Source organism: Polypterus senegalus, chromosome 13 (genome assembly GCF_016835505.1).
Source record: "Polypterus senegalus isolate Bchr_013 chromosome 13, ASM1683550v1, whole genome shotgun sequence".
NCBI lineage: Eukaryota > Metazoa > Chordata > Cladistia > Polypteriformes > Polypteridae > Polypterus > Polypterus senegalus.
This window is the reverse complement of record NC_053166.1, coordinates 153,371,308-153,399,103: the sequence shown is the minus strand read 5'-3', so window position 1 is coordinate 153,399,103 and position 27,796 is coordinate 153,371,308. Positions and strand designations below refer to the sequence as shown.

The following is a 27,796-nucleotide window of genomic DNA, read 5'->3' as shown; positions in this document are numbered from 1 at the left end:
GTCCTAGGCTGTGTTTGGTGTGCATTTATGTGTGTTTGCCCTGTGATGGACTGGTGCCCTGTTCCTGCCTTGCACCCTATGCTAGCTTCAAAACCCCCTCCCACCCCATATGTGTATACTATGTTCAAGATTAAGCATCTTCATGATATTATTATTACGTATTGTCTGACTGACTAACTTTAATCAAGGTGACTTACAACATTTCAGAAATACTTTTCTTTGGTATTTCCAGCTGGAATACAGGCACATGATGTAATGGCTCATGAACCCAGAGAGTCAATAATGGGATTTGAACCCACAGTGTCAGGGTCCTAGGTCCAAAGCCTTAACCACTACACCATGCTAACTCTGTCAAATATTACTCCTTGGTTAAAAAAAATCTACAAATATTGTATACAGAAAAGTACTTAGTTACATAGTACTTCTGATGCGTTCAACAGCACGATAACTGAGGCCCATTGTTTTACAAAATTCTATGGGCAGGGCTGGGTAACACAGTTATTGCTTCTCTTAACCTATCTCTCTCTATGGCAGTTGGGTCTTAAATGAGACGCCGCCTTCCAGGAGCATCTCCCCTTTATACAAAATGCACCAGAAGGGACGGGGCCTCTTTGGCTTCATTACCCTGAAGGGACAGTGTCTCGAAGCTGTGAGGGAAAAAGGAGACAAGACTATTAGCGACAGCGCCCCCTCTCATCCCGGAGTGGTACCACATACCTTAAATGACCCCTGAAGATGATCCTCTGGTGTGAATGCATAATAACAGATTGGCAGGGAGACTTGTTCAATGGATCTAAGGCCGCAATCCAGTGCAGGACAGGCTAAATGTGAGAAGTTTATTTGTGAACAGTCCCATGTCTGTTCATTACTCAATAACGTACTCAGTACAGAGCATGGTGATAGTGCCACCTCAGATAGAAAATGAGCAGTTGATAGACTATATCAGGAAACATTCATCCATACATGTAGTAAGCATGTTTAAAGTAAATTTAGATGTGTGTAGCTACAAAATATCCTAAACAGAGCCAATCCTTTGTAGGGCAATCAAAAGAGAAGCTTCATTGTGAACGTATTTTTTGGAATTTTTGTTTGTTTTCATTCCTCAGGTATTTGTCCAGGTCATTTTCCTTCTGAAATCTGAATAATACAATTAATGATTGATACATTTTATCAATAAACCAGTGCCCAAAAACATAGTTAAAAGGAATGTTCAAGAGGAAGGGTAAGCCGTAATCAATCAATTAAAACTCAACTAATTAAACCAGACGAGGCCTTGTTTGGAATTTGCATTTTCTGCATGAATCTTCAACAACAGCCTCTGCAGGTCTGATCCGATGGCCTTGTCTATCAGGGGCTGAAGCCTTGATAAAATATTAAAAGCCTACAATGAAAAAGGCCGATATTGCCTTAGTATGCTCGTCTGTCCCAGAATGTCTTCTTTATTCCAGTGTCCCTTCTGAAACTTTAGTCACTCGTAAATGGTGAAGTAACAATCCACAGAATGAAGATGGTCATAACATAAACTACTGAAACCTGCTTAATCCAGGCAAGTCATCACTTATGTCCACACCTAACTGCCCCATTGCCTTCGTTATATTTAAATGTAATGTATATAATGCTTGGATTGAAAAGCAGAATATAAGCAAGGACCAAGTACCTTCATTTATATAAAGCCTTTGTGTTGTGAGCACCATCTTAAGATGCTTTAGTTGTGGAGAGCCATCCCAGAACCCTGAGTGATTTCAATAAGGCTATAAATCATCAAAGAGATTCTTTTAATTATAATGAAGGAATATAAAAGTTGTAGGACACCAATAAGTACAGAAAACATTCAGAAGGGAATAATAAATGCTAACATTTCTTAAAGCCTTTCTATATATACATTTACATTTATTTGCTTAGCAGATGCTTTTATCCAAAGTGACTTACAAAAGAGATCAACATAATCAAGTAAATATCAGTCTGAGAGACTGCTTGGGAACAAGTGTTACACAACAAAGGTACAAAAGTAATCATCACAAAGGAAGAGTTTGAAACAAAATACAAGATCTTTACCTATTCCTAGGTTATAAAAACCTAAGATAGAGAGAAATTCGACAAACAAAGAGGGTCTTTAAATGCTTCTTAAACAAATTGAGGGAACTGGAAATTCAAAGACAGGTGGGCTACTTGTTCCGCCAGTTAGAGCTAAACATGAAAAGAGGCTTGACTGAGATTCGATACCATGCAGAGGTGGCATCACCACCAGCAGATTTGAGTGGTTGGGAAGAAACATAGGACCTCAAACCACACGTGTCTCCATATGCACAGCTGCTGACCCATTGACGACTCTGTAAACAAGCACCAAGAATTTAAACTTAATACATGGCACCACAGGGAAGCAATTTGTTGATCTGAAAAGAGGAGTGACATGTGCCCTACTTGGCTGGTTGAACACCAGACGTGCCACTGCATTTTGAATTATCTGCAGCCGCTTGGTGACACATGTTGGTACTCCTGCCATTGGTGAGTCAGGACCAAAGCCTGGACTAGGAGTTGTGCTTCATTTTCTTATCATATGGAGGTTGTGTAGAGTGAATGTGCAAAACCGAGGGTCTGTTGCAACATGGTAAGTGAAGGACAGCTAGTCATCGATCACCACCCCAAGATTTGATACGGACTTATCTGATGTTTGCGATATAGAGCCGGGCTGAACGGTGCTGGGGTGCTGAATAGACGCACAAGCTGAGATAACCATAAGGTCCATATAAACTTCTCAAAACTATTAAGGGAACACTTTGAAAACACATCAGATCTCAATGGGGAAAGAAATCAAGCTGGATATCTATACTGATATGGACTGGGTAATGTGTTAGGAACCAAAGGATGCCACATCATATGATGGGAATGAAAATTATCAACCTACAAAGGGCTGAATTCAAACATAACCCAGAATTCAAAGTGAAAAAATGAGCAAGTCCATTTTGCCGAAATTTCATTGCAGCAACTCCAAATCGTACTCAGTAGTTTGTATGCCCCCACCACATGCTTGTATGCATATGCCTGACAACGTCGGGGTGGCAAACTCCTAATGAGATAATGGATGGTGTCCTGGGGGATCTCCTCCCAGAACTGGACCAGGGCATCACTGAGCTCCTGGACAGTCTGAGGTGCAACCTGACGGCATCTTATGGCCTGAAACATAATGTCCCAGAGGTGTTCTATTGGATTGAGGTTAGGTGAGTGAGCGTGGGGGCCAGTCAATGGTATAATTCCCTTCATTCCCCAGGAACTGCCTGCATAGTCTCACCACATGAGGCCAGGCACCAGGAGGAACCCAGGACCCACTATGCCAGCATAGGCTCTGACAATGGGTCCAGGGAGTTCATCCTGATTTCTAATGGCAGTCAAGGTGCTGTTGTCTAGCCCTTAGAGGTCTGTGCGTCCCTACATGGATATGCCACCCCAGACCATCACTGACCCACCACCAAACCGGTCATGCTGAATGATGTTACAGGCAGCATAACGTTCTCCACGGCTTCTCCAGACACTTTCATACCTGTCACATGTGCTCAGGGTGAATCTGCTCTCATCTGTGAAAAGCACAGGGTGCCAGTGGTGGACCTGCCAATACTGGTATTCTATGACAAATGCCAATCGAGTGCCACAGGGCCTGGCGGGCAGTGAACACAGGGCCCACTAGAGAAAGTCAGGCCCTCAGGCCACCCTCATGAAGTCTATTTCTGGTTCTTTGGTCAGGGACATTCACATCAGTGGCCTGCCTGCTGGAGGTCATTTTGTAGGCTCTGACAGTACTCATCCTGTTCCTCCTTGCCCAAAGGAGCAGATACCAGTGGGTCCTACTGATGGGTTAAGAATCTTCTACGAGGTTCCCTGTCCAGCTGTACTAGAGTAACGGCCTATCTCATGGAATCTCCTCCATGCCCTTGAGACTGTGCTGGGAGACACAGCTAACCTTCTGGCAATGACAGGCACGTACTGATGTGCCATCCTGGAGAAGTTGGACTACCTGTACAACCAAACTCTGTAGGGTCCAGGTATCGCCTCATGCTACCAGTAGTGACACTGATCGTAGCCAAAAGCAAAACTAGTAAAAAAAACAGATGAAGAGGGAAAAATGTCAGTGACCTCCCTCCAGCTGTTAAACAATTCCTGTTTTAGGGGTCATCTCGTTGTTGCCCTTCCAGTGCACCTGTTGTTAATTTCATTAACACCAAAGCAGCTGAAACTGATTAACAACCCCCTCTCCTACTTAACTGACCAGATCAATAGCCCAGGAGTTTCATTGACTTGATGCTATACTCTGTTTCAAAAGTGTTCCTTTAATTTTTTAGAGCAGTACAGTTATAAAGCAGGTACATTGCCTATTTTGGTTTGATGGCGAACACTTCTCACTACTGTGCCACAACAAACATTAACCTTTCTCACCTCCCATACCTTTCACCATAACCATCTGGCCTCACTTCCTCCTGCCAGTTATACCTTTGTCTCTTCCCACCTCATGATTTTTGGTATACTACATTCATCAGAAAGAGTTTCTAAGCCCCAACCAGGGATTGTTTCAGGGCAAAACACATTAACCATTACCACTTGCCAGATCTGGTATTCCCTCTGGGACCACCGAAACTGACCTCATCGATTTCCCTGTACTAGCTACTGGTACTGATAGCTAGACAGATGTTAGGGACCATTTGCAACTCATAGGGATCATTTGTAACCTGGTAGGGACAAATTATAACTTAGATGATTAGAGAAAAATGGTCAGAATAACAAAGTGAAGCATAATATGTATATCTTCAATGCCTTCCCTCCTCTGAAAATACTCATTTTGTGGTTTTTATTACTAAAAATAGATAGATAGATATGAAAATGCACTATATAATATTGATAGTTTAGTGAGACAACCAAGCAAAACCCCATTGAATTTCAACAAAAGACAAAAAATAATGGAAAATATGCGCTTGCAGTCTCTCTTTGTGAGGGATAATTTACTTTAGTTATTGGTCATTTCAACCTCACTTTTTGTTTTCTTGATCTACACATTATCATGGTCAGTTCTGTAATGAGGTGCCACCTTCTGGGAGCGTCTTTCTTTTATACCACGAAAACCAGAAGGTGTGGGGCTTCATTGCCTTAAAGGAGCCAGGTGTCTCAGAGCTGTGAGGGAAAAAGGAAACAAGACTGTTAGCAACAGCACACCCCTCTTATCTCAGGGTGGTATCACTTACTTTAGGTAAGTCAGGAAGGTGACCATTTGCGCGCATGCGTGACAATAGATTAGATAGATGACAATAGATAGATAGATAGATAGATAGATAGATAGATAGATAGATAGATAGATAGATAGATAGATAGGAAAGGCACTATATAACAGATAGATGGATGAATATGTAGTTTTTAATGCTGCATATAAATCCCAGTCCCAGTGCACTCCCAATGTCTGTTGCAGTTTCATGTCCCAGCTGATACTTCGTGAAAGTTGATGTAAAGGCCTCTGTTCTCTGTTCACAGTGAAAGCTCCCACATGCTGCTGCGTCTTTCAACAGACATCTTCGGTTCTACACATTAAAATCCAAACCAAAGATCCCTCCCGTACTTCTTTTACAAACAATCTTTCCATTCATTTCCCTTTGACACTTACATTTCTCACACTGAATAACAGCATATTATTATCCTTGGACTTTTGGAAGCAGTAATTCAAGGACTTTAAATTCACTCATTTTATTTTTTTTATGTTTATACATCGTCTTCTGTTATTTAAGTGCTATTGGGTTTTCTTTGTAAAGAGTTGCGAGAGAATGCTACTTCTTGAAGGTACTACGTACTGTAAGTGAAATGCTGATTCATTAGATATATAATATTAAATTATAGTTAGTACTTGCATTGGAAACGTGTTTGCAAATCAGTAACTTTCAAAGAGTTTGTGTTTTGTGTGGAACAATGCAAGGCATCCTGCTAACTAACACCATGGATCTCCAGCACGATGGGAGAGCCTTAACTCTGTTCATTTGGAATTTTAAATCCCATCAGAGGCTTCCATCCTCTTCTGTAGTTAGCCTTGGCATCGGTCTTGACAATGACCTAAATTTTATCTCTTACATCTAGGCTGCTGTTAAATCATGTAAGACACACGTCCACCTTTCACACACACTGAAATCAAAGATCTTCTTTATTTCTAGTGGGATCACTTCAGTCCATTTTTCATTTTTCTTTTGATATGGCATACAATTAATCTACAACTGGGTGAAAACACTTCATATTGCCCCGTCTGTTTTATGATTGTCTTTAAGATTTTGCAGTCATGGGAAAATGAATACCATGGGCAAAATTCATGAGCCATTTATAAAACACCTTATGCATTTTGGTGTCTAATCCGGGGTGGGCAGCTTCGGTCCTGGAGGGCTGCAGTGGTTGCAGGTTTTTGTTCCAACCCCATGTCTTAATGAGAACACAATTATTGCTAATTAAAGCACTTATTGCTCAAGTGACATTTTGATGCTTCATTTCAGTGGTCTCACTCATTAAGGTTCCCCACCCTTAATTGCTTATTTCAGTCTTGAAGAGCTGCCTTGAGTGTTTTTAATGGCTCCTTATTAGCAATAAGATGCAAATGACAAAGGGGCCAGCAGTTCTTCCTCTAACTTGTTTCCATTTACATCTGTGTGGATTCATCCTGCACTATTTTATTTTTAATAAAACACCTCGGAGAAAAATGTGACAGACTGAAAATGATCTGTTTTAGGCTTCAAATCATTTGGATGATATCCTTGGAAAGGAAAAAAGTCCACAATATAAGAACCACACATTGCAGACTAAAAAGCCATAAAATTAAATAAGGCTGAGAATGGCAAGAATTGGTTTCTAATTAAGCAATTGGGTTGGAACAAAAACCTGCAGCCACGGTGGCCCTCCTGGATCGACACTGACAATCCCTGGTCTAATCCTGTTTTTTTGCCTGCAACGTGTCATTATATGAGGCTACTTTAACATTTGATTACATTCTAAAAACTCCTTGATGTTTCTTTAATGGCCCTTGATGGCTCTTGACTGGGTTGTGTGGTTCCTTGTAGACTTATTGCTTGACCGAGCGCAATTCATTCTAAGTTAAGCTCTTGGCATATAAAGTTGGTTTTGTGTGCTTTGAAAAACTTCCTAATATATAGGGGAAAAAAACTGAAATCTCATATGGTGGGATGCAGGACACCCACAAATTAGGAAAACCCAGTGTTAGCTGGTGTTACTGGACCTATGCAGCAAGAGTCTTTTTAAAATTATGACCCATTGGTGTTTCACAAATCTTTTACCATCTGTTCATGGTTATTTACTGTAATGGAGCCTGTAAATAAATGAAAGTTCTTTCTGGAACCTTCAAGTGAATGGTTCTTACAGGAACCAAAAATGGTTCCCCTATGGAATCCCTCTGAAGAACCGCTCTGTGACCTTTGTTTTTAAGAGTGTAGCTGTGAGTGACACACTATTCATGGTTGGTTCCTCTCTTGCACCTAATGCTGTTAGGGTAGTTTCAGACCCCCTGCAAGTGTGAAATGCATTAAGAAGGTTTCCAAGTGTTATGGTTTGTTGCTGTAGCCGCCAGTGGACCAAAGCGATCACAGATTGGATGGAGCGATGAAGGGGTAGGTGGGGTTATTCATGGGTGAATGTATTGGAGCAAAGATTGAGGAGTCCAGCACTGCGAGAAACTACACTGTTACAAATATTGGTTCTTTACTGGGTTCTTTGGTTCCTTTTAGATATTTATTGCTTGACCAAGAACCATTGCATTGCTGGAAGGATTCTATGCGTACAAAATTATTTTTTCCTGCTTTGAAAGTTTTTGTAATATGTAGAATAAATACTGATATCTCAATGGATGGCAGGTTACCAAGCAGGACACGAACAGATTCAGGAAACCAACAGGAGTCCTTTTTAAAATCAGGACCCATTGGCATTTCACAAATCTGTTGTGATCTTTTTATTTACTGTATGGAGCCTGTTAGGAATCTAAATAAATGAAAGGTTCTTCGTGCATCCTTCATGTGGATGGGTCTTTTTGGAACCCAAAATGGCTGTGAAGAATCCTTTTGGCACCTTGATTTTTAAAAGTGTATGTGCTGAAGAAGCCATCCATCTAGAGGTGTGTGAAGGACAGGGAATGTGATCCTCACGTGTGTAAGCGAAGCCACAAGTGAGCCATAATTTGGCCCAGTGTGTAGGTGTTGTGTTGGGGGCATTTCTCGTGGTCCAAACAGCGGAGAGATTTGACTATTGCACGTTTACCTGTTTTGAGTTAATCGATGAATACACCAACACGTAAATGTGGGGGTGTGCATGAGAGTACTCCACAGTGAATTCATGTCCCATTCAAGTCTGATTCCTGCCTTGCAGCCGATGCTGCTCGGATACGTTTGACAAATGCCCAGATGTGACACAGAATAGGATTTGGCTGCTTTGAAAATGAACTTTCTTAGCTTTTCCCATTGGTTGCTGCATATACTGTAGCTTTTTTTTTTTTTACTACAATAAAAAATTGCTCTCCATTTCTTAAAGATTATTTGTAAATCGCTTTATACACATATTGGAGATGCAAGGCACAATTTAGGATACAGATGCTGATTACTTTAAAATGTTGTGCAAAGACCAGCTGACATGTCTGAGTGAAGTTGAACGCCTTCCAGGAAAAGCAATAAGTAAGATGCGGATGGCGGGAGGTGCGGTTTCTACTTACACTGCATTTATTTTGCATTTTATTACGTCCATAAGTTCCAGTCTGATACAGGGCAGTCATGTGTTTGCAACGCGATTGCTGACAGTTCGTGCCGTTAGACTGGCGCAGTATAAAATAACGTTTGATTGATTGATCATCGACCCCAGCCTTCCGACAGGTAGTCTGATTCCATAACCACCCGAATCTCAAGCGTTGCCGACAGCTGCTCGTAATCCTTCAAAGGTCTCGAAAAGTCTCGAGCATTTCAATGAGGTGAACTTCAGAAGGCTGATAATGGTGCCAAATCGTATCCCTAGGGGGAAATTAAAAGAGGAAGGAGTGGAGCAAGAAAAGGGAGGCCAGCTCTGACAGAAGCATTATCAACATTTGTGTCTCACAAAGATGCGGCCGTCTAATTCAAGGCAGAAGAAGCCCCAAAGAATTTGCATATTTCAAGGTTATAAATATGCAGAACAAAATGAGGACATATCAACCTTTGCAAAGCGTGTTGAGCTCTGTATGAATTTCCTCTAGGAGTCCTCTGTATTCCCACCAAAGCGCTCTGGCATACCTAATCAGGGAGATAAACACAGGGTGTGGAGCGGCTTTCATAATAAAAAAAAGAAAAAAAAACGAGACCGGGAAACAGAGACGTTTAAGGTTGCCAAAGGGATGAGGAGATCAAGCGAAGCCCCTGCATTTCGGATTATCTCCCACAAAGCAATGCAATGCGATGCAGGCTTCCTGCCGCCTTGCTGCCTTTTTTTTTTTTTTTGACGATGAAAATCTTAATCAGAAATGCCAGGAAGGACAATAAAATCACCCCAGTTGCGCGTACCTCTCCAAGTGCTCTATTGATCCTCCCGTCTTCGCTTTGTGCCGCTCGTGATTGTCTGCTGAAGAAAATGACGGGGATCGTCAACCCCCACCAGAAAGCAACAATAGTTTCTTTTGCTTCTGACTGGGCTGGGAAGCGGCTTACAATATCGCTGGCTGTGCAAGGCGCTATATTAGATACTGATGGATTATTTCATGTTTTTTAAGCAAGTTTCCAAAATGGTGTGGTGAGATCAGTCATGTGTAATAACAATAATAATAAAAAAAAAATCAAAAAACACCCGATTTGCCTGGTGGCATCCTTTTTTATTTTTCACGCAATTTATTTCACTCCCTTTGGCAACTGGGAATACAACACAATTCATGTGTATCGATCACGCAATTCTCAGACATAACAGCAGCAATTTAGCCTTGGCACTTAGACTACCACCTGCTGGGGACAAAATAGCTCGGTAGGTACAGGTGATTCACGGGTTGTAAAAGGACTCGCAACGCGGGATGCCAGGCAGAGGATTGGGGTGAGGGGGGGTGGATTGAAGGGTGGTGGTGGGGGGGCTTCACACAAAGAGAACATAAACTAGTTTGATCTGTCAACCTCGTGTAGTCTGAATCTCTGACAAAACGTCGCCATCTCGTCCCAAAGGTTAGGTTTGCATGATATGAGATATATGCGATTTCCGAAAACGGACAGGATGGCATTTATCTCTGCCATTTACCATTAGAAGGCAGTGCCTCTGTCCTGGAATCAAGCACGTTTAACAGACACTTGCACAGATATGTCTGTGGAGACGAAACCATCGATAATTGTGAAGCGCGGGTATGTGGGTAGTGAAAGGAAGACAAATAGGGGGCGGTGTTAAGGGGGTTTAAAATGGGTGCATGTAAAGATTAATTTAAGTGGGTGTAACGTATATCGGTAGTCTTTATGCAGCAGTGCTCTTTACTCTCCTCAAAATAACTGTTTTTTATTTTTCCAAGAGTGATACCTTACAGGGCACTTTTAATAATCCGGTTCTTTAATGGCACTTTCTTTGATTGATTAAACATCGTTTTATTCTGGGAAGGGTTTCTTTGCATGTTAAGTTGTCTCTTAGTTCAGGTTTTCTTAATCTGTTACTGTATGTGTCCTGCTCGGTACCCTACCACACATTAAAGATTTCAGTTTTTTCTACGTATTAACTGAAGTCTTTAATGTATGGTAGACTACCTAGCAGGACATTTGACAGATTAAAAATACCTGAACGGAGCCTGTTGTTATATGTAGGAATTGTTCTTTGAAAATCTTGACCTATTGGTCAAGATCTGTTACCTTCAATTTGTGTTATTTACCATATGGAGCCTGTTATGGATCTAAAATAAATAAAAGCTCTTTCTGGAACCTTCATTTGGATGGCTCTTTTGGAAGCCAAACATGGGGCCTCTTTGGCACTGCTCTGAAGGACCACTCCGACACTTTTCTTTTTAAGAGTGTGGGAGACCATTTTTGTTTCGCTAAAGAACCATCCACATGAAGGTGGCAAAAATAACTTTTACTTATTTATATGTGTAAACGGGCAACATAAATAAAATATAATATATTTGTGAAATACCAATGAGTTCTTGATTTTTCAAAGGACCCCTGATGCATACAGTAACACAGGTCAGTCAGTCAGCCATTATCCAACCCACTATATCTTAACTACAAGGTCACGGGGGTCTGCTGGAGCCAATCCCAGCCATCACAGGACAAGGCAGGAACAAATCCCAGGCATTGTGCCAGCCCACCGGAGGACACACACACACACCAAGCACAATTTAGGATCGCCAATGCACCTAAACTGCATGTCTTTGGATTGTGTAGGGAAACCCACACAGACACAGGGAGAACATGCAAACTCCACGCTGGGAGGACCCGGGAAGCGAACCCACAGGTCTCCTTACTGCGAGGCAGAAGTGCTACCACTGTGCCACCATGCTGCCCTAATGCAGGTTCAGTTCAGTTTTTTTTATTAATCTGTCAGCATCCTGCTGGGCAGCTTTCTGCACACTACATTTTTCCATTTTGTCCACATATCAGGAACCTTATCAAAGCCCAAAGATCCCCTTCATATGATGAAGAGGTTCTTTGTGAGGTATGTTCTACAAGGAACCACACAACCCAGTAAAGTGTCATTATGGAATCAGTATTGTTAAGAGTGTAAGGTGAGTAATGAAGAACTATAGCAGTGGCATTGAAACTATTATACAGTGCCTTTCATGTCTATCTATTACATATATTGCTTTTCATATCTTTCATGGCAGCACTAGATTATTCTCTTTTTATGAAGATGAAAAACTGTAGCAGTGGCATTGAAACTATTATATAGTGCCTTTCATGTCTGTCTTATTACATATATTACCTTTCATGTCTGTCTGTTAAAAGCAGGGCACTAGGCTATTCTCTTTTTATGAAGATGCCTAACCATAATTCAAGCCTCTTAATGCACAACAGACTTGTCAGAGTTTATGCGTGCATTGCGGATGTCATTTAGGCATTTTTTTTTTCTTGAATGTGACCTTGACAGCTTCAAAAGCTCTTTTATGCAACAGATAAAGTGACAAAAATAAGGGCAGGATGAATGAAGGGTTCATCCAGAATACCCTAGCAACATAGTCCTTGAAAGATTAAAAAAAAAATCTGGATAGAACACCGAGGAGGGGAGAGGGGTATGGTGTGTGTGTATGTGTGTGTGTGTGTGTGAAACCAGACAATTTAAAAAACGATTTTATATCAGTCAGTGAGAAAGAAAAAAAGACAGCATAGATGCAAAAAAAAAAAAAAAGACTGAAAGTGACGATACATTCTTTTTTGTTTGTAGAAACTGGAGTCAGAGCCATGCAGTCCTTCAGAGAAAGGAGTGGTTTCCATGGCAACCAGCCGTGCTACCAGCAGGAGAACCCGGAATTGTCACACCTCGAGAATTACCGGCCTCATCAGAGCCAGGCCAGGCGAGGTTATGGTCCCCAGTCCCTCCCAGCCGCAAAGGACTGCTACAATCAGCAAGCCTATGCCAGCTACAGAAACAACGCTGCGGCCGACAAACCGTACAAAGTGGCTAAAATCCATGCCCAGCATCTGCAGAGAGGCTATGGCACCCAGCTCAGTAACGCATACTCAGCCCAATATCTACCTGAAGGCCAGATGCATCCCAAGTGGGAGGACTCGTCACACTTGCCCCAATATGAACAGGAGTCCACCGGAGGTAACGCTCAGTACCTTGAGCAGCATCTGCACCCAATATCCCGTAGTTTGTGTTCCCATTCCGCACAGCCAAACCCTACAGCCTACACCAGTCACCACCAGCAGAAAGTACAGCAGGACACCTCATCTTCCTCGTCGTCGTCTTCTTCAATGACCTATACGCAAGGGTCTCTTCACTTCCCTCAACAATCCCAGAGCCTCTCTTCCTCCACAGCTTCTTACCCTGCAGTAGAAAAATGCAACCAGGCAAACCAGTGCTACAAAGGTTACAGCATGCCAACGAACCCCCCTTACAACCGGCAGCTGGCAAGCAGCTCCATCAAACAAGCGGGCTACAGGACGCAGGGCAACTACAGCTACCAGCCAACGCCTACCAGGACTGCCTATGACCAACAGAACTCCCTGCAAGCAATGCCGAGTGCCCAGGAGAGTCTCTCAAAGTACCAGCACTACAGCCAGGCTGCAAAGAACTACTGTGTTACTGACATGTCAGTGAGATCTCCAGAACAGTACTACCAGAACTGCAGTCCCAGTTCCAGCCACTCCCCAGCAAGATCTGTCGGGAGATCACCCTCCTATAGCTCCACACCATCCCCTTTAATGATAAACCCAGAGACTTTTCAGTACAATCAGACCCAGCCCCCAATTGCTACTGGGGCATCATCTTCTGTTGCCATGAGGGAGCAGAGCCTGCTGATGCCCCCCCATTCGCATTCATCCAGCAGCCTCAATCCACAGACTACCAACTATGCAGGGTCCCTCAAGGACAGGTTCTCCGAAAAACTTCTTTCCAACCCCAGCCTGTGGAGCCTTAATGCATTAACGTCTCAAGTGGAGAACATTTCCAACAACGTCCAACAACTTCTCCTTTCCGAGGCGCTCATCTCCAGCAAGAAAAGTGGGAAACGGGCACCAAAAAAAGTGGAGGACTTCAAGGGCCAGCAAAGAATATTGGAGGACAGTGGCTGCACCGAGTCTCAGCAAGCCACAGCAATTTCCGAGCCCTTCAGCACGCCACAGTCTGTGCCCACTGAAATGCAGGAAGGGGATTACTCCAGCAGCTCCGAAGATCAGCTGGAGAGAAGTTACTATCTCTGCCGACAGAACGCAAGTCCGGCTCAGATATCTACCAATCTACAGCTGACTTTGGAGACCGTGTCATCTTCCTCGGTCACATCCCCTGGTGATATGTCCACCAAGTCGGACGACTCTCTACATAGCCTTCAGAGTGGGGAACCTGGAGAGAATTTTACTGCCTTCCTGAAGAATATGGAGAATGAGAAGCCTTCAAAAGAGCTGCCTGTCCCCAGTCCTTTGAAACAGGACAGCTCCCAGGACAGTATGACCATCCTGAAAGATGCACTGAAAGAAAACTTTGAAGAAACCCCTTGGCCTGATAGAACAAAGGGAGAGGAGGAAGAAATGAACGATCCTTTGATTTCTGATCATGACGAGAAGGATGAGATCTGTGGGGTGGACCAAGAAGCTTGGCCAGAAGATGAGAAATATCCAGCTTTCTTCCACAAATTAAGCAAAGCGCTAATCAACAAAAGCTACTCCAACAATATTGAGGAGAAACTCTACCAGGAAATGCAGATTCACTATATAACAGACGAGCCAGTTGACTGTACAAAGTCTGCCAGCCCGGAAGAGTTTAATGGCAAGACTGGCTCGGATGTCGAAGTGGAAATGTACAATTCTGAGCTTCCTACGGATTTAAAAACTTCTGAAAAAGCAGACGCTTTCAGCTGGAATGATGACCTTGTGGAAGATCAATATTTAGCTGTGAAAGAGGAAGTGTCAGATTATTCCCATTTTAACTCCAGATCGGAAATATTTGATGCCAAGCTTTTAACCAGCGAGCAAGAGCAACTCGATACTTATGTTGAGGAGTGCTCAGTCCAGACCCCAGATGCAGGTGATCTTGCTGAGGTCCTGGAAGAAAAAGAGGACTTTGAGCCTCCCCAGGAGGATACCTGCAGAGGTCCCGGAAGCCCAAGTGACCAACCAGGTGGCAATCAGACTGTTGAAACCATGGAGACATGCTCAGAATCAAGTTTTCAAGAGACACCCCTCTCCCCCTCTCAGCAAGGGTCTCTCATATGTGATCTCTCACCTTCCAATAACGTCACCTTGGTTAACAGTGCAGACACGGAGGACAAAGTAACTTGCTTGGAAGAAGAGTGCGATAGTGAAGACGTGGAGGAGAGCACTGTTATGCAAGATGCATCTCAAACTCCAGAGCAAACAGCAGTGACATCTGCTCCTTCATGGGACGAGAAACCACCTTCTCCAAAAACCTGGGAAGAGGACACACAGTGTGGAATTAGTTTCCAAAGTGAGGAATTGCCACCTCCAGAACCTAATGCCCATCAGGTTCAGATGAAGCTTAATCCATTAAATAGAATTCATGGAGAAGAGAAACCTAGTCAGCAAGGAAAGTTGTTGAACACTAGTGTGAGAATTCGGAGGCTTTCCAGCCTAGTTGGCGAAGATCTGCCTGCTAACCCACGGATAAGCAGCATGCCACCCAGCAAAAGTGTGGGGTCAATTGATCAGGCAGGAACAGCTAGTAAAAATCTTGCCAGTCAAGCCCTGAAGCATTTTGCAGAGAAAGTGCCCTCAAGAATGTGCACCCGCTCTTTCTCTGCCCTCATAGCTCCCAAAGCCTGTCTGCTTTTAAAAAGGCAGTCATCACCTAACTTTCCCAAAAGGGCTTCTTCAAAAGACTTGGCAGGACACACGAAAAAAGTGCTTCCAAAAATCAAGCGCTTGAAGCACAAAGCCCCGAAATCTCACGATTCCCACTTGAAGTGCAAGAGAAGTACAAATGAGGGCAATACAAAGGGAGACAGTTCAGAGGAGACCCCAAATCTAAGGCCTCTCCAGAAAGATCAAAGGCCGATGGTGTTACGGTCTCGCAAGCAAAAGGACGAGAAGCCGATAAAGGAAGAGCTGAAAGAAAAAAAAATGACCGGCTTCCTTCCCAAGAACCTCAAGACTTCACGCGCTCACAAAATAGCCTTCCTGAAAGGCCAGACACGAGCTAGCTCGAAGAAAAAATCATCTCGGTCACATCGCAAGGTGGTCTTCAGAATAAAAAGTCAGGCGGGCAAGCCCAATGAGAAGATCCTTTCCCCAATGAAAAGAAAGTCCACTTGCCACTCACCTGTTCCGATTAAACGGCAGAAAAGTAGCAAGCCGGCAAAAAGCGAGGATCTCAAGTTGCCGCTGAAGAACAAGTTTGTGGTTCCCAGTGCTCCTGGAAAGACATCACGGAGAGGGAACCATTTGAAAGCATCCATAAATACTTACATCGTCAAGGAAACGGCTAATGAGAAAAACGGTGGTCCCCCTTGTATCCAGGCCCAGTGTCCAGCTAAAACAAAATATCTACCCCCTAGGAAAGGGAGAGGTCTGAAGTATGAAGCCTTAGTTCAAAAGATGACGTCACCTGGCTCAAAGAAACATGTTATTAACAACCCTACAGACACCGCTGACCCAACCACTACAAGTTCCATACTAAATGTTGATGAGAAAGTCCCGGTTAAACAAGTAGATGACGGGGAGCCTATGAATGTGGCAGGGGCAACAGATGCAGATCCCTTAAAAAGTTACACTTCTCGAAAGAAGAAGCTCCTTGTCTTTGAAAGTACAGATCAGCCAGCCGTGGAGTTGAAAGGTGACAGCCTCCTAGTGACCACCCCCAGGTTAGCCAAGCAGAGGGCCATCAAAAACAACCACGAGATGCACTTGAAGCAGCGACGAAAGCGAAGGAAAAGTTGTGGGCCACTCCCTGAGATGGGGGCTCAAGACAGCCTCCGAATGCAGGACCACCTGGCTCCCCCTGCAGCAGAACCCCCTACTGAAAAGCCCGTCACAAAAGAAGCCATTGTTATCAAGAGAAGCAGTCGGAGATTACTTCCCGCAAAAAGCCAAGCGGGGCTCTCATTGGCTCGGGAGCAACAAAAACCAGAAGAAACGAATCTAACGGGGAAATTGAGAAGGAGTCAAAAACTTCTATGTGCAGTGAAGACCCGAAAAAATGGTCACAGGCTAAAGACTAGACACCGAAAGCAGTGTGCCCCTATTGTTGAGGAAAAGGAACCAGAAATCAGACTGAAGTACGCAACATACAGGCCACAGAAAATGGAAAACAAGTTACCGTTGTTTTGCCCTTTTGTAAGGGTGGACCGGTCATCTGAGTTTGCTACCATCTGCACTGTCATCAATCGACCTGAAGAGGAGTTACGGCTTCATCAGATGAGAAAGAAAATGTTTTCACAAAGCAAGAACATTATAGGAGTGGCAAAACTGATCCCAAACTCATCGGTCTTGCAGCAGGGGCCATTAGTGAATAAAAAGTTAACAGACAGATGCCTAACATGCTGCCTGTGTGGAAAGCCAGCAAATTACCGCGAGCTGGGGGACCTGTGTGGCCCCTACTATCCAGAAGACAGTATCCCCAGGAAGACCCTGTCTTTCCTGAAATGCAAATCCGAATCTGGGGAGAATCCAATTAAAATGTTGTGTAGCCCCATTCAAATTGACCACGTCAAGAAAGCAGGAGCAAAGGGCGGCAACAGCACACTTCTGGGGAAGCCTAGGAGGCAGGAGAGAACTGGCGAGCATAGTGTGATCCGATCCAAAATCAGGGAGAGGTATCGGAAGCGGCATCAGTTTCAGGGTCAGACCAGGAAAGCTCCGAAGGCAGAGACAGGCTTGCTGAGCAATTCTGATGGCGCCAACCAACAGTCCCAGCACCTGGAGTTTGAGGCAGAGTCGAAGGAGCACTGGGTGCACGAGGCTTGTGCCGTGTGGACCGGTGGGGTTTTTCTAGTGACTGGCAAGTTGTATGGACTACAGGAGGCGGCACTGGCAGCCAGTGTAACGGTAAGTCCATCATGGAACATTTGTCTACTGCTGAATATCAGTAATAGTCGATATGTTTATGTTTATTTCCATGCGGGCACTGGCACATAGTTAGATATAAGCAGTTCTTTTTCCTAATTCCTAATTTTGACACTTGATGCAGAAGATCTCAAGTTGGTGGTTCAATTGGAGTTAATCTTGATCACTGGGTCTATAAGAATTACTGTGTTCATATGAACTACGTATGCACACTTTGAAATCACTTCAGTTTTTTAGTCCAGCGCCTCCTGGCTCACCGGTATGAGAAAACCCCCATATCTGAGATACCATTTGACTTGTCTTGAAGTCTGGTTATGCAAGACATCAAGCTGTTTGGGGTTCAGCCCTATTTTTGGCCCCCTAAACCCAAAAAAAAAACACTCATTTTTTAGGCCATTTGTGGACCACATTTTGTGCAGGAAATTACACCCTTGTGATGAAAAAGTAAACCATTAGGTGTCTATAGACACTTGAGGGCACTGTTGCCCCGTTAAACCCAACAGACAGATACTCTGGACACAGGTTTAAATGCACTAAGAAGACTTTTTAATCTTTTCCTCAAATTGGTGCCTTCCAAGCACCACATCCACAATAAACACAATGGTCCACTAGTCCTTTATATAGTCCTTGACCCAGAAGTGCTTCTGTCCTTCCATCCCCATGACTTGGGATTACTTCCAGGCTATATGGGAAATAGAAATCCCCATGTCTCCCTGCAGCGTCACCTGGCGACACCTACAGTACCCAGCAGGGTTGTGAAGCTGAACTCCATATCCCATAGTGCTCTGCGGGAATCCAGGGCACTGCTACTCTTCAGGGAAGTCGCTATCTAGCATCCTGGATGTGTCGGCCGGATTGAGCTGCTGGCCGTCCATCAGATGTTTTAAGCAAAAACAATCAGCTGGCTTGAAGTTGTTCATGTCATATCATCCGACCCCAGGGAGTCACCCCCTAATGGGATACGTGGAGTCAAAGTTACTCCTTTTTACAAAACTTTGAACTGGAATCGGTAATATAGGCAAGTGCAGTGTCATTTTTTGCTATTGCAAGGCTGCTGATCATGAAAATACAATACAATACAATACAATTTATCTTTGTATAGCCCAAAATCACACAGGAAGTGCTGCAATGGGCTTTAACAGGCCTTGCCTTTTGATAGCCGCCCAGCCTTGACTCTCTAAGAAGACAAGGAAAAACTCCCAAAAAAACCCTTGTAGGGAAAAAATAAAAGAAACCCTTTGGAAAGGGAGACCCCTTTCCAGGCAGGTTGGGCGTGCTGTGGGTGTCAAAAAATGGGGTCAAAACAATACAATACATGGAAGAGGACACAAGTCATCCTCAATACAATTTAATAGTGCAACAGAAATATTACAAGTACACAGCAGAATTCAACAGTAGATAAAATTACATAATACAATTTGGAAAACAAAAATGATCATATTTTGATATATGAGTTCTTACTGGTGGTCATAACCTTATAAGATCCACTCCCAGAAGGTTGGAAATGATAAATGTCAAAAATCATTGTAGACTATTTCAAGGTCAGTGACCATTAATATGATGTCATTTTTGATTTTTTTCTATTGCAGTCCAGAATATTTAGACTTTAAATATTCACATTGAAGCACACATTTTAATATTTCAAATATTTGATTTGTTTATGTACTTCTGCCTCATGAAGTGAATCATTTCATTTCCTTTGAAGACCCCGAATTAAGGTGGCTTATGCAAATTCAGAGTTTTACATACTTGTTAACGCCTTGATTTAAGCAAACTGTGACAATAGTAATCAAGAGGTCTCAACAAATGGCAACACAGGAGTGTTAAAGGACAAGTTTGGTACTTTCTCAAGTCAAAGTTGCTTATTCACACTATGCTTAGATATAGTTGCAGCAAACATCCAGATGGAGAAACTGTGGACAATACTGTACACCAGTGATGTCCTGCTCATGAAGAAAGAACAGCAAGGATTGAAAGTGTGATTAGAGGAGAATGGTCTTCAGTTCAACAACAAAAAGATAGACAGACAGATGACACCATCTGCATTAATGGGGAACAATTCAATAAATTCACCAAATTCATGTATCACACTGCATGAATGATTAATTCCAACCTACCTCAAGTCCTAAATGTATTAACCAGTCATCCACCCAGCCACCTTGTACGGTACAGAATGCTGCCCTGCGGCTGTGAAACGTGAACAGACGCTGCACACTATGGTAGTGCGGATGCTTTGCTGGATGCTTGGTCTGTCTCAGCTTGAACATGTCATGAGCGAAGACATAAGGAAGATCGTGGGAGTAGCTTCAGCCACAGACAAAATGAGAGAGTCATGCGGTACAATCTGTAGTTACTACCAGGCAGTGGCCAAAACAGCCCTGAAACTTGACCTCACCTAGCAGACCAAAGAAACGCAGGCTGAGCTGGTCGACACAGCCCTTGACCAGATGAAATGTGCAATGATTTGCCAAACAGCAGACTCTGCAACAAAGTGGAACAAATGCTAGGAACAATCATGGTATATATATAGGGTGGTCCAGATCTAATTATGCAGATCCAGATCGTCTGGATGCCTTTGATTTATGCGGGGACGATTCCATTTCGTCGCATGTTGTCAGTCCGCATACTTCTCAATAGTCCATGATTTTTCAGCTGATTTTCTATGTTAAAAACTAGTTATAACATAGTGAAAATTGCATTATATATATATATATATATATATATATATATATATATATATATATATATATATATTGTGGCAGTAGGGGGCGCTAGTGCTCCCTTGAACCCCCAGGTACAACTCCAGTCACCAGGTAAAAGTCCAAGACTCTTTATTTTGGTTCACAGTGCACCAAGCACCTTCTACACTACTCATATATCAATAAACTAACACAATAACCACTCCTCCTCGCCCAGACACTTTGCTCCTCTCCCACCCAGCACAGCTCAGTATCTGGACTGAGGCACCGTCCTTTTATAGCCCCTGACCCGGAGGTGTTCCTGTCCCAACAGTCTACAGTTCCTTATTCCTTCCGAGTCAGGGCAAACAGTCCTTTTCTTCAACCCGGGAGCACGTCGTTCCTTCCTGTCACATGACCGTGACGTACTCCTGGGTTATAGGGCACACAAGAGCCCATGAGCCCCTACAGCGACTCCCGGTGGTCCCCAAGGTATCCAGCAGGGCTGTGTAAAAACACTACATAGTCCATAAGGCCTTGCTGGAACTCGGGGCACGATCCTGCTGTCAGGAGAGCTCCTCCTGGTGGCCTGGGGGTGCGGACCAGCTTGGGAAGCCAGCAGTCCTCCACAATATATATATATATAGAGTATATATATTGTGACAGATAGGGGGCGCTATCATTCCCTTGAACCCCTATCCATGACTCCAGACACCAGGTAAAAGTCCAATAAGTGACTTTATTAATCTTCCACAGTGCACAAAGCACCCTCTACTCCACAAAACAATCACAATAATACACAATAATCCAATCCTCCACTCCTAGACGCGTTGCCCTCCTACCACCCAGCTCAGCTCGCCGTCTGGGAGCTCCCATAGTCCTTTTATAGTACCCGACCCAAAAATGTTTCCCAATCCCCAGTCCACGTGACTCATTCACTTCCGGGTCAGGTACAAGTCCTCTTCCTCTGACGCACTTCCAGGTTATAGGGCACAAATAAATCTTCGGTCCTCCCTGCAGCTCCCTCTTGCGGCCCCTGTGGTATCCAGCAGGGTCTTGTATAAAAACCACATAGTCCATGACTTTCTGCTGGTCTTTGGGGTACCTCCATACTTCAGGAGGGCTCCATCTGGCAAGCTGGCCAAAGATCACAATATATAATTGTGGGCAGCATGGTGGCGCAGTGGTAGCGCTGCTGCCTCGCAGTTAGGAGACCCGGGTTCGCCTCCCGGGTCCTCCCTGTGTGGAGTTTGCATGTTCTCCCCGTGTCTGCGTGGGTTTCCTCCCACAATCCAAAGACAAGCAGGTTAGGTGAATTGGCGATTCTAAATTGGCCCTAGTGTGTGCTTGGTGTGTTTGTGTGTGTCCTGCGGTGGGTTGGCACCCTGCCCAGGATTGGTTCCTGCCTTGTGCCCTGTGTTGGCTGGGATTGTCTCCAGCGGACCCCCGTGACCCTGTATTCGGATTCAGCGGGTTAGAAGATGGATGGATATATATAATTTATTTATCACATAAAATTGAAGCCTTTTTTTGACAAATTTTAAAAATACCTTGTCTATTCCTGAAGTTTGCAGTTGGGGTGAAGGGTGTCCTAACATTGGAAAAGTGTCTTACACTTGTCAAAATTGCCTTTTTTTCAGAGCAAGAATGTTATCGGATATTCATCCGCGTCTTGAGATTTCATTAATATTGTAAGACACTGTATGCACGTCACTTTAGCAAGGAATAAAAAAAACAGTAAACAAACTATCTGTGTGATTCAGCCATTTTAAAAGTAAACCAACTCTGCACCTCATCTTGCTGATTGTCTCTCCCTGCACGGCACTGTGATAAAGGCATGAAATGGGTGCCCGTCCATCCCAGGTGCACAACTCCGTTCACACTCGCCTGTAATATCCATTTCAAATTATCGTTATGGCTTTGTATATGTGTTAGAGAGAACACTATGTTAAGTCCTGGAGAACGTGCAAACTGCACATGGACAACGACCAGGTGCACAATTCAAACCCATGACCCTAGATCCATGAAGCAGCACCAGTAATGATTATTCTACCTTGCTGCTCTACATAAGAGCTACTCATCTGTTCAGTTTTGCCAGTAAGCGACATTTCCACTGTTGGTATTCTATACTTCTACATTTCAGCCTGCTTAACTTGCAGCTGCCGTGAAGTGATGCACCTTAAATATGTTTGGAACTGCACATGGTGTATCCTGCAGGGGGCGCTGGCTCCCTTGTTAGAATGAATTCTTTTTTAATTGCGGCGAGTTACATAATCTGAAACTATATAGATACAATATAATATAAAATGGCGATACCCCTCCCTTAGTGATACAGCAGTAAGAAATCACATAGGAGAAATAACTTAGTTTTCTTTAATGACAGTTTACACAGCATAACAGATGAAGGAAGCCATGACAAGACCTTTCGGGAGTGAGGGCCCGATGAATAGAGTCTGCCATTTTTGTTGCTGTGTTGGAAGGATTTTCCAGTTTGGATGACATTATCTCCCATCCATCTGTCGGCTTCAGAGGTGTGCCAGGCAATGTTCCAAGGCTTTATACCATTTCTTCATGTGCAGGCCCCCACTTAGGCGAATCATACAATTCCAAACAAAGCGAAGAGAATACAATTTCATGCTGACTCTGACAGACAAAAAATAGCGCGCGTTTCCCCAGCTGTCTTTACCTGTCTTGTCTTATGCTTTGCTCAGCAGTCCTAAATGATGAGCCTCTGTGCTAAATCTGTGTCCACTGTGCATGTGAGTAGAAAGAAAAGTAGATTTATAAAATATTTTTGTACAGAGGACCGTGACATACTAAACTTATGTTACAGGTGGCCATCAATAATGGCCGATCTGGAACACGTTTTCTGTTGCACTTTGGCTTCAAGTAGTCATTCACGGAGAAATGAGCCCTGTAGACTTGCATGTTCACTTTCAGTTGGTCTTTCATTTGAGTATCCATATCCAACCTAAGCACCACAAGCCATAACTTTAAGGTACTGTGATTGCCAAAAGCAAAGCTATTCTTTTTTAAGTTTTTGCTTACATCCTGAATATGCACACTTTGAAACCATTTCCTTGAAAGACCAGATTGCTCTGAAGAGATTCTGACACGTCTTTGGTTTTGTGCCGATTTAACTTCCTTGTTTGCGTCTAAATTCCACCCACAATAGTGGCTGTGAGCAGACAAGCGAAAACGAAATGTATTCTTACCTCAAGAAAAATAGTTCCAATAATCGGAGATTGAATTATTATTTCTACTTTCCTTTGATTATCACAAGGATGCCTCATAAGTACCAGGCCCGGCCTTAGGCATAAGCGAAGTAGGCGACCGCCTAGGGCCCTGGCGTCCAGGGGGCCCCGGATCGATGGCGGCCAGGCCCCCAGCCCGCCCCTCCCTCACATGTTTAAATCACGTGGGCCAGCGGGGGCGTGTCCGCATGGGCGGCTGTCTATAAAAGCGGAGCGGTTTGAGTCAAGATCTCTATGGGTCGAACGTTCACATCAGTGAATCAGCCCTCATCATCATTCGTCGAAGAAGAAAGAAGAAGTCAAGATCTCATAAATCCTTCCACCTCATCAGTGGCAGCAGGTGGCACGGGAGCGGGAAGGCAGAACCACAATCTGAGTTGCGAGAACGAACGAAACCCCTATCTGTCAGTATGTCCTTGAAGCGTAAATACGAATCTGGAGCAGCTAAGCGAAAGAAAAAAGCCGATGCTGATGCTTTCATTGCGTCTCAGAGAGGAGCTTTGCTCAATTTTGTGAGAGTTGGTGCTGGTAACAGCGGTAGTCACAGTATGGAGAGAAATGAAGGCCCAAGCCGAGGCCCCCACAGAGAGAGTGTAATTTTCATGCATTTCGCAGAGCTTCCAGGGGGGCTCCTGGACCCCCTTTCGCCTAGGGCCCCATAATACCTAAGACCGGGCCTGTAAGCACGGAAGGCAGATTGTCGTAAATCAGAACCTTTGCTACTTCAAAGTGGATGTTTTTGGTAAGTTTGAAGGCCTTTTCATTCCCCAGTGGACCCTGGTACCCTTCATCCCCATTGTAAGCTGCACAAACAGACAGGTATTTTTAAAAAATATTTTTAAAATTGCTTCACATTATTATGTGGCAATTTAATACATACCATGATTGTGAACAATAACTTCAACTTGAAAAATACCAAACTTATCCTTTAATTCAAGATTTGATATCTGGATAACTCAATTGGTCAAAATGGTCAAAGATAAAATGCTGCTCTAAAGAAGGCTAACAGATTTTGAGTTAAATAATACACCGATTACTGGTGAAATAAGATACTGATGCATTTTAAAAGGCAGAGAGTGAAATCCTATAGACAATGAAGAGGGAAACTGGGCGGGATAATCGGGATGACCAACATTTGTGTAGTCAATAAATGTTTTTAGTAAGCTATAGATGAAAGTTAAAACTGCGTGATTCAATTTAAATTAGTCTTATGGTGGATGAATCATGCATAGTCATAGTAGTAGCAATAATAATAATAATTCTTTATATTGATCACATGTAGAGGATTTAGTGAAATTGTTACCTGTTTGTGTGACCAACACGCAATGCCATTATAAACAATAATGTTTTATAATGCAGAACATCATTTTAATTAATAAAAAGCCTAAATGGGCTTGCCAATACTCCTCACCTGTTTCTTTGCTCCCATTACTTGAAATCTTGGAGGAAAAAAACCCTTTGACTATTTACATCTGGCAGGTGAAGTTACATTTATCAGTCAAACTTTCCCACGATTACACTTTCAAATTGACCTTTGCAGTACTTCTTACTCAATATTTTCCAAACCTCAACCCATTGCAAGAATACTAAATAAACCTCTTTGGGCTGACTTTTGCAGTTTTGGCAGTCCTCTATGGCCTTCCTGTTTCTAGATTATGGTGTTGTTCTTATAGGCCCTGCAGTAAGCACTAGAACTATTTCTGTTAATTCCTTACTTATCCACTGAAGAATTCTTTCAGGTTTACTTTTGCTTCTAAAGTCTGAGATGAACCTGTTTTGCATTGGTCTGGACAATCAAAACAATTTAACTAAGAGATATGATGAACTTCATTTTAAATAATTATGTGATTCAGAACAACAGTCTGTTACTTGATTTTGATAGATATCTGACTAAAAAACAGCAGCTTTTTATTTAACGATGAAAATGTAAATCACAGAATTAAAAATTCCTTCAGAAGAAGAAAACGTGGAAGTATACTGTATAAATAACTGGATTCAGTACGCCGGAATGCAAGCCTTGTTATGGGACAGATACCGGTCAAGTGTGGCATTTCTGCATTTTGAAGACAATCAAAGTAGGGAAATGTTTGGAAGTGATCGTAACATTAGTCAATCCAAGGAATCCGTCAACGAATCTGTCAGACTTTCAGTGTAGGTAAAATACAGATGTAGTTTGTGTTTGGTTTAAGTATATCCTACAAAGAAGGAATCACATATATTGGCTTTATATTCATGGCAATGTAGCTAAGAGATATGATGAACTTTGAATAATTTATTGATGCGTATCTGCAATCCATCACTTTATTTTCATGGATAGTCAACTGGGAAATCGATGTGTGTTTGTGTGGACCACAAAAAAAGAACTCCCTTTGAATTATTTATCTATGCATTCCAATAATCTGAAACTGTATATATATATATATAGTTCCATACATTGATCATGTCCATTGTGGTCTTTCCATGATCTTTTCTTAAGGACAAACGGCTTAAAGATTAGCTGTTTTTTTTTTGGCGGCAAAGGACACAGCAAACAAATAAAAGGGCAAAACAAACTCATAGTTGGTGGAAAGCCAGAAAGTCAGAACCCTGACATATTTCTTATATTATTTTACTTGAGAAAGGGGGGGTTTCTCTTGCCAGTGGGATTTATTTATATTTATTTTCACAAAGTTCAGACAACAACTAAGCATATGGTGTGACCTTACAGAGGATAGCTGCCATTAACACTACATCCACACTACTAGATTTTTGTTTAACTCTGTTCAGGGCAGATGTTGGCTTTTGTCAAATGAGGGAGTTGTTGGTGGTAATCAACTATAAATGGTGACAAAACCTGCCATTATGCTTTACTTAGACTCTCTTTGCTAAAAAGAAAGCTTCATTTTAGATTCCCTGCACTTGCGTGAGTAATGAGGAGCAAACAACTGCAACAATGGCATTGACAGCTGGTGAGAGATCAAAGTGAATGCGTTAAAGCAAGATAGTCAATGGATGACGTTTTGGATATTATCGCTGAATTGGACTCTGACTTGTGAGTCTACAATTTTGATACAAGTGATCGCAAACAAATGTGAGGTACCAGCATCAGCTGAACAGGTTCGTGTAGCTGACGCACCTATGCCAACATTCGCCTGGGACACTTACAGCGACAACAGGTATAAACCAGATTACGATGACAAGCGACCGCTGCCACCCCCACGCGAAGACAGCCTGTCAGCCAGCCTACTGTGCATTCCTGGCAAACTGGCAGTACACAGCAACAGATGTTTTACGTTGATTTCTGTGTGAAACCATCGCTTTGTGTGCTTTTCAGAAATCTGGGCTTTTTGGGAAAAATATTCAGCCCTCCAAGAGTTAAAAACACAGATATTTACCTCCATTTTCTCCTTTTGTCCACCCTGCCACAGCTCCAAGAATGGAGACTTTTGAAAATGCTCTCTATAGCTGTATATATCTAAAAAAAACACACACCGCCCTCAGCATTGTGGTGTGGCCAGGTGAAAATGCAGATTTTTGAAAATATAGCTCATTCCTGATCCAACCCTGCTCAGTACAATGTATCATTTCCTGACTGGCGATCCTTCATGGAAGAAAACCATATTCCAACAAAGCTAACAAAGCAGCTAACAACTGTTGCTTGCAGGGGGCACACTTGCCACCCAAATCTGACACAGACAGACACTGGGCACAAGTTCAGCACACAACACACTTTGACAAGAAGTAGACTCAAAAGTCATAAAAAGGTTTGGGGCAGCCATCCCTGTATTATCCCTGGCTGCAATTGGGTTTTTAGAAAAATAGATCACACAGATGTGCACAAGTCAGAGTCCAGTATATAACTGTTCAGTTGGTGGTAAGATGGCCCATACAGGATATGATGTCATAGAGGCCAGAACCGGAAGGATCTTCCTCCATAGGCTCAGACCCGGACATGACGTCATCAAAAGGGCCAGAACTGGGACGGTCCTCCTCCATAGGTTAGGGACTGGAAGTGATGTCATCAGGGCCAGGCAGAATTTCCCACCATGAATGGTCTGCAAGACAGTAAGAAAATGAGTCAGCGCACTCCAACACCCCCTGGTCTGGAGTGGGACTACTCTCATTCATGCTCTTTGGCTGCCTCCCATGCGCATGTATGTGACAACACATTTATTAAGTGAGGAAGTGTTTCTCCAATGCTCTCCACAGCAGC

At 43.2% G+C, this 27,796-nt stretch overlaps 1 protein-coding gene across 1 annotated transcript in view; it reads left to right on the top strand.

Annotated features, from left to right (window-relative positions):
- Positions 1-27,796, top strand: part of LOC120542133 (retinoic acid-induced protein 1) — a 171,501-nt gene that overhangs the window by 117,071 nt on the left and 26,634 nt on the right. The window contains exon 2 of the mRNA XM_039774312.1: positions 12,379-17,654. Within this exon, the coding sequence (XP_039630246.1) occupies positions 12,396-17,654 (5,259 nt within the window). The 5' untranslated portion in view covers positions 12,379-12,395. The remainder of the gene's footprint in view (positions 1-12,378; positions 17,655-27,796) is intronic.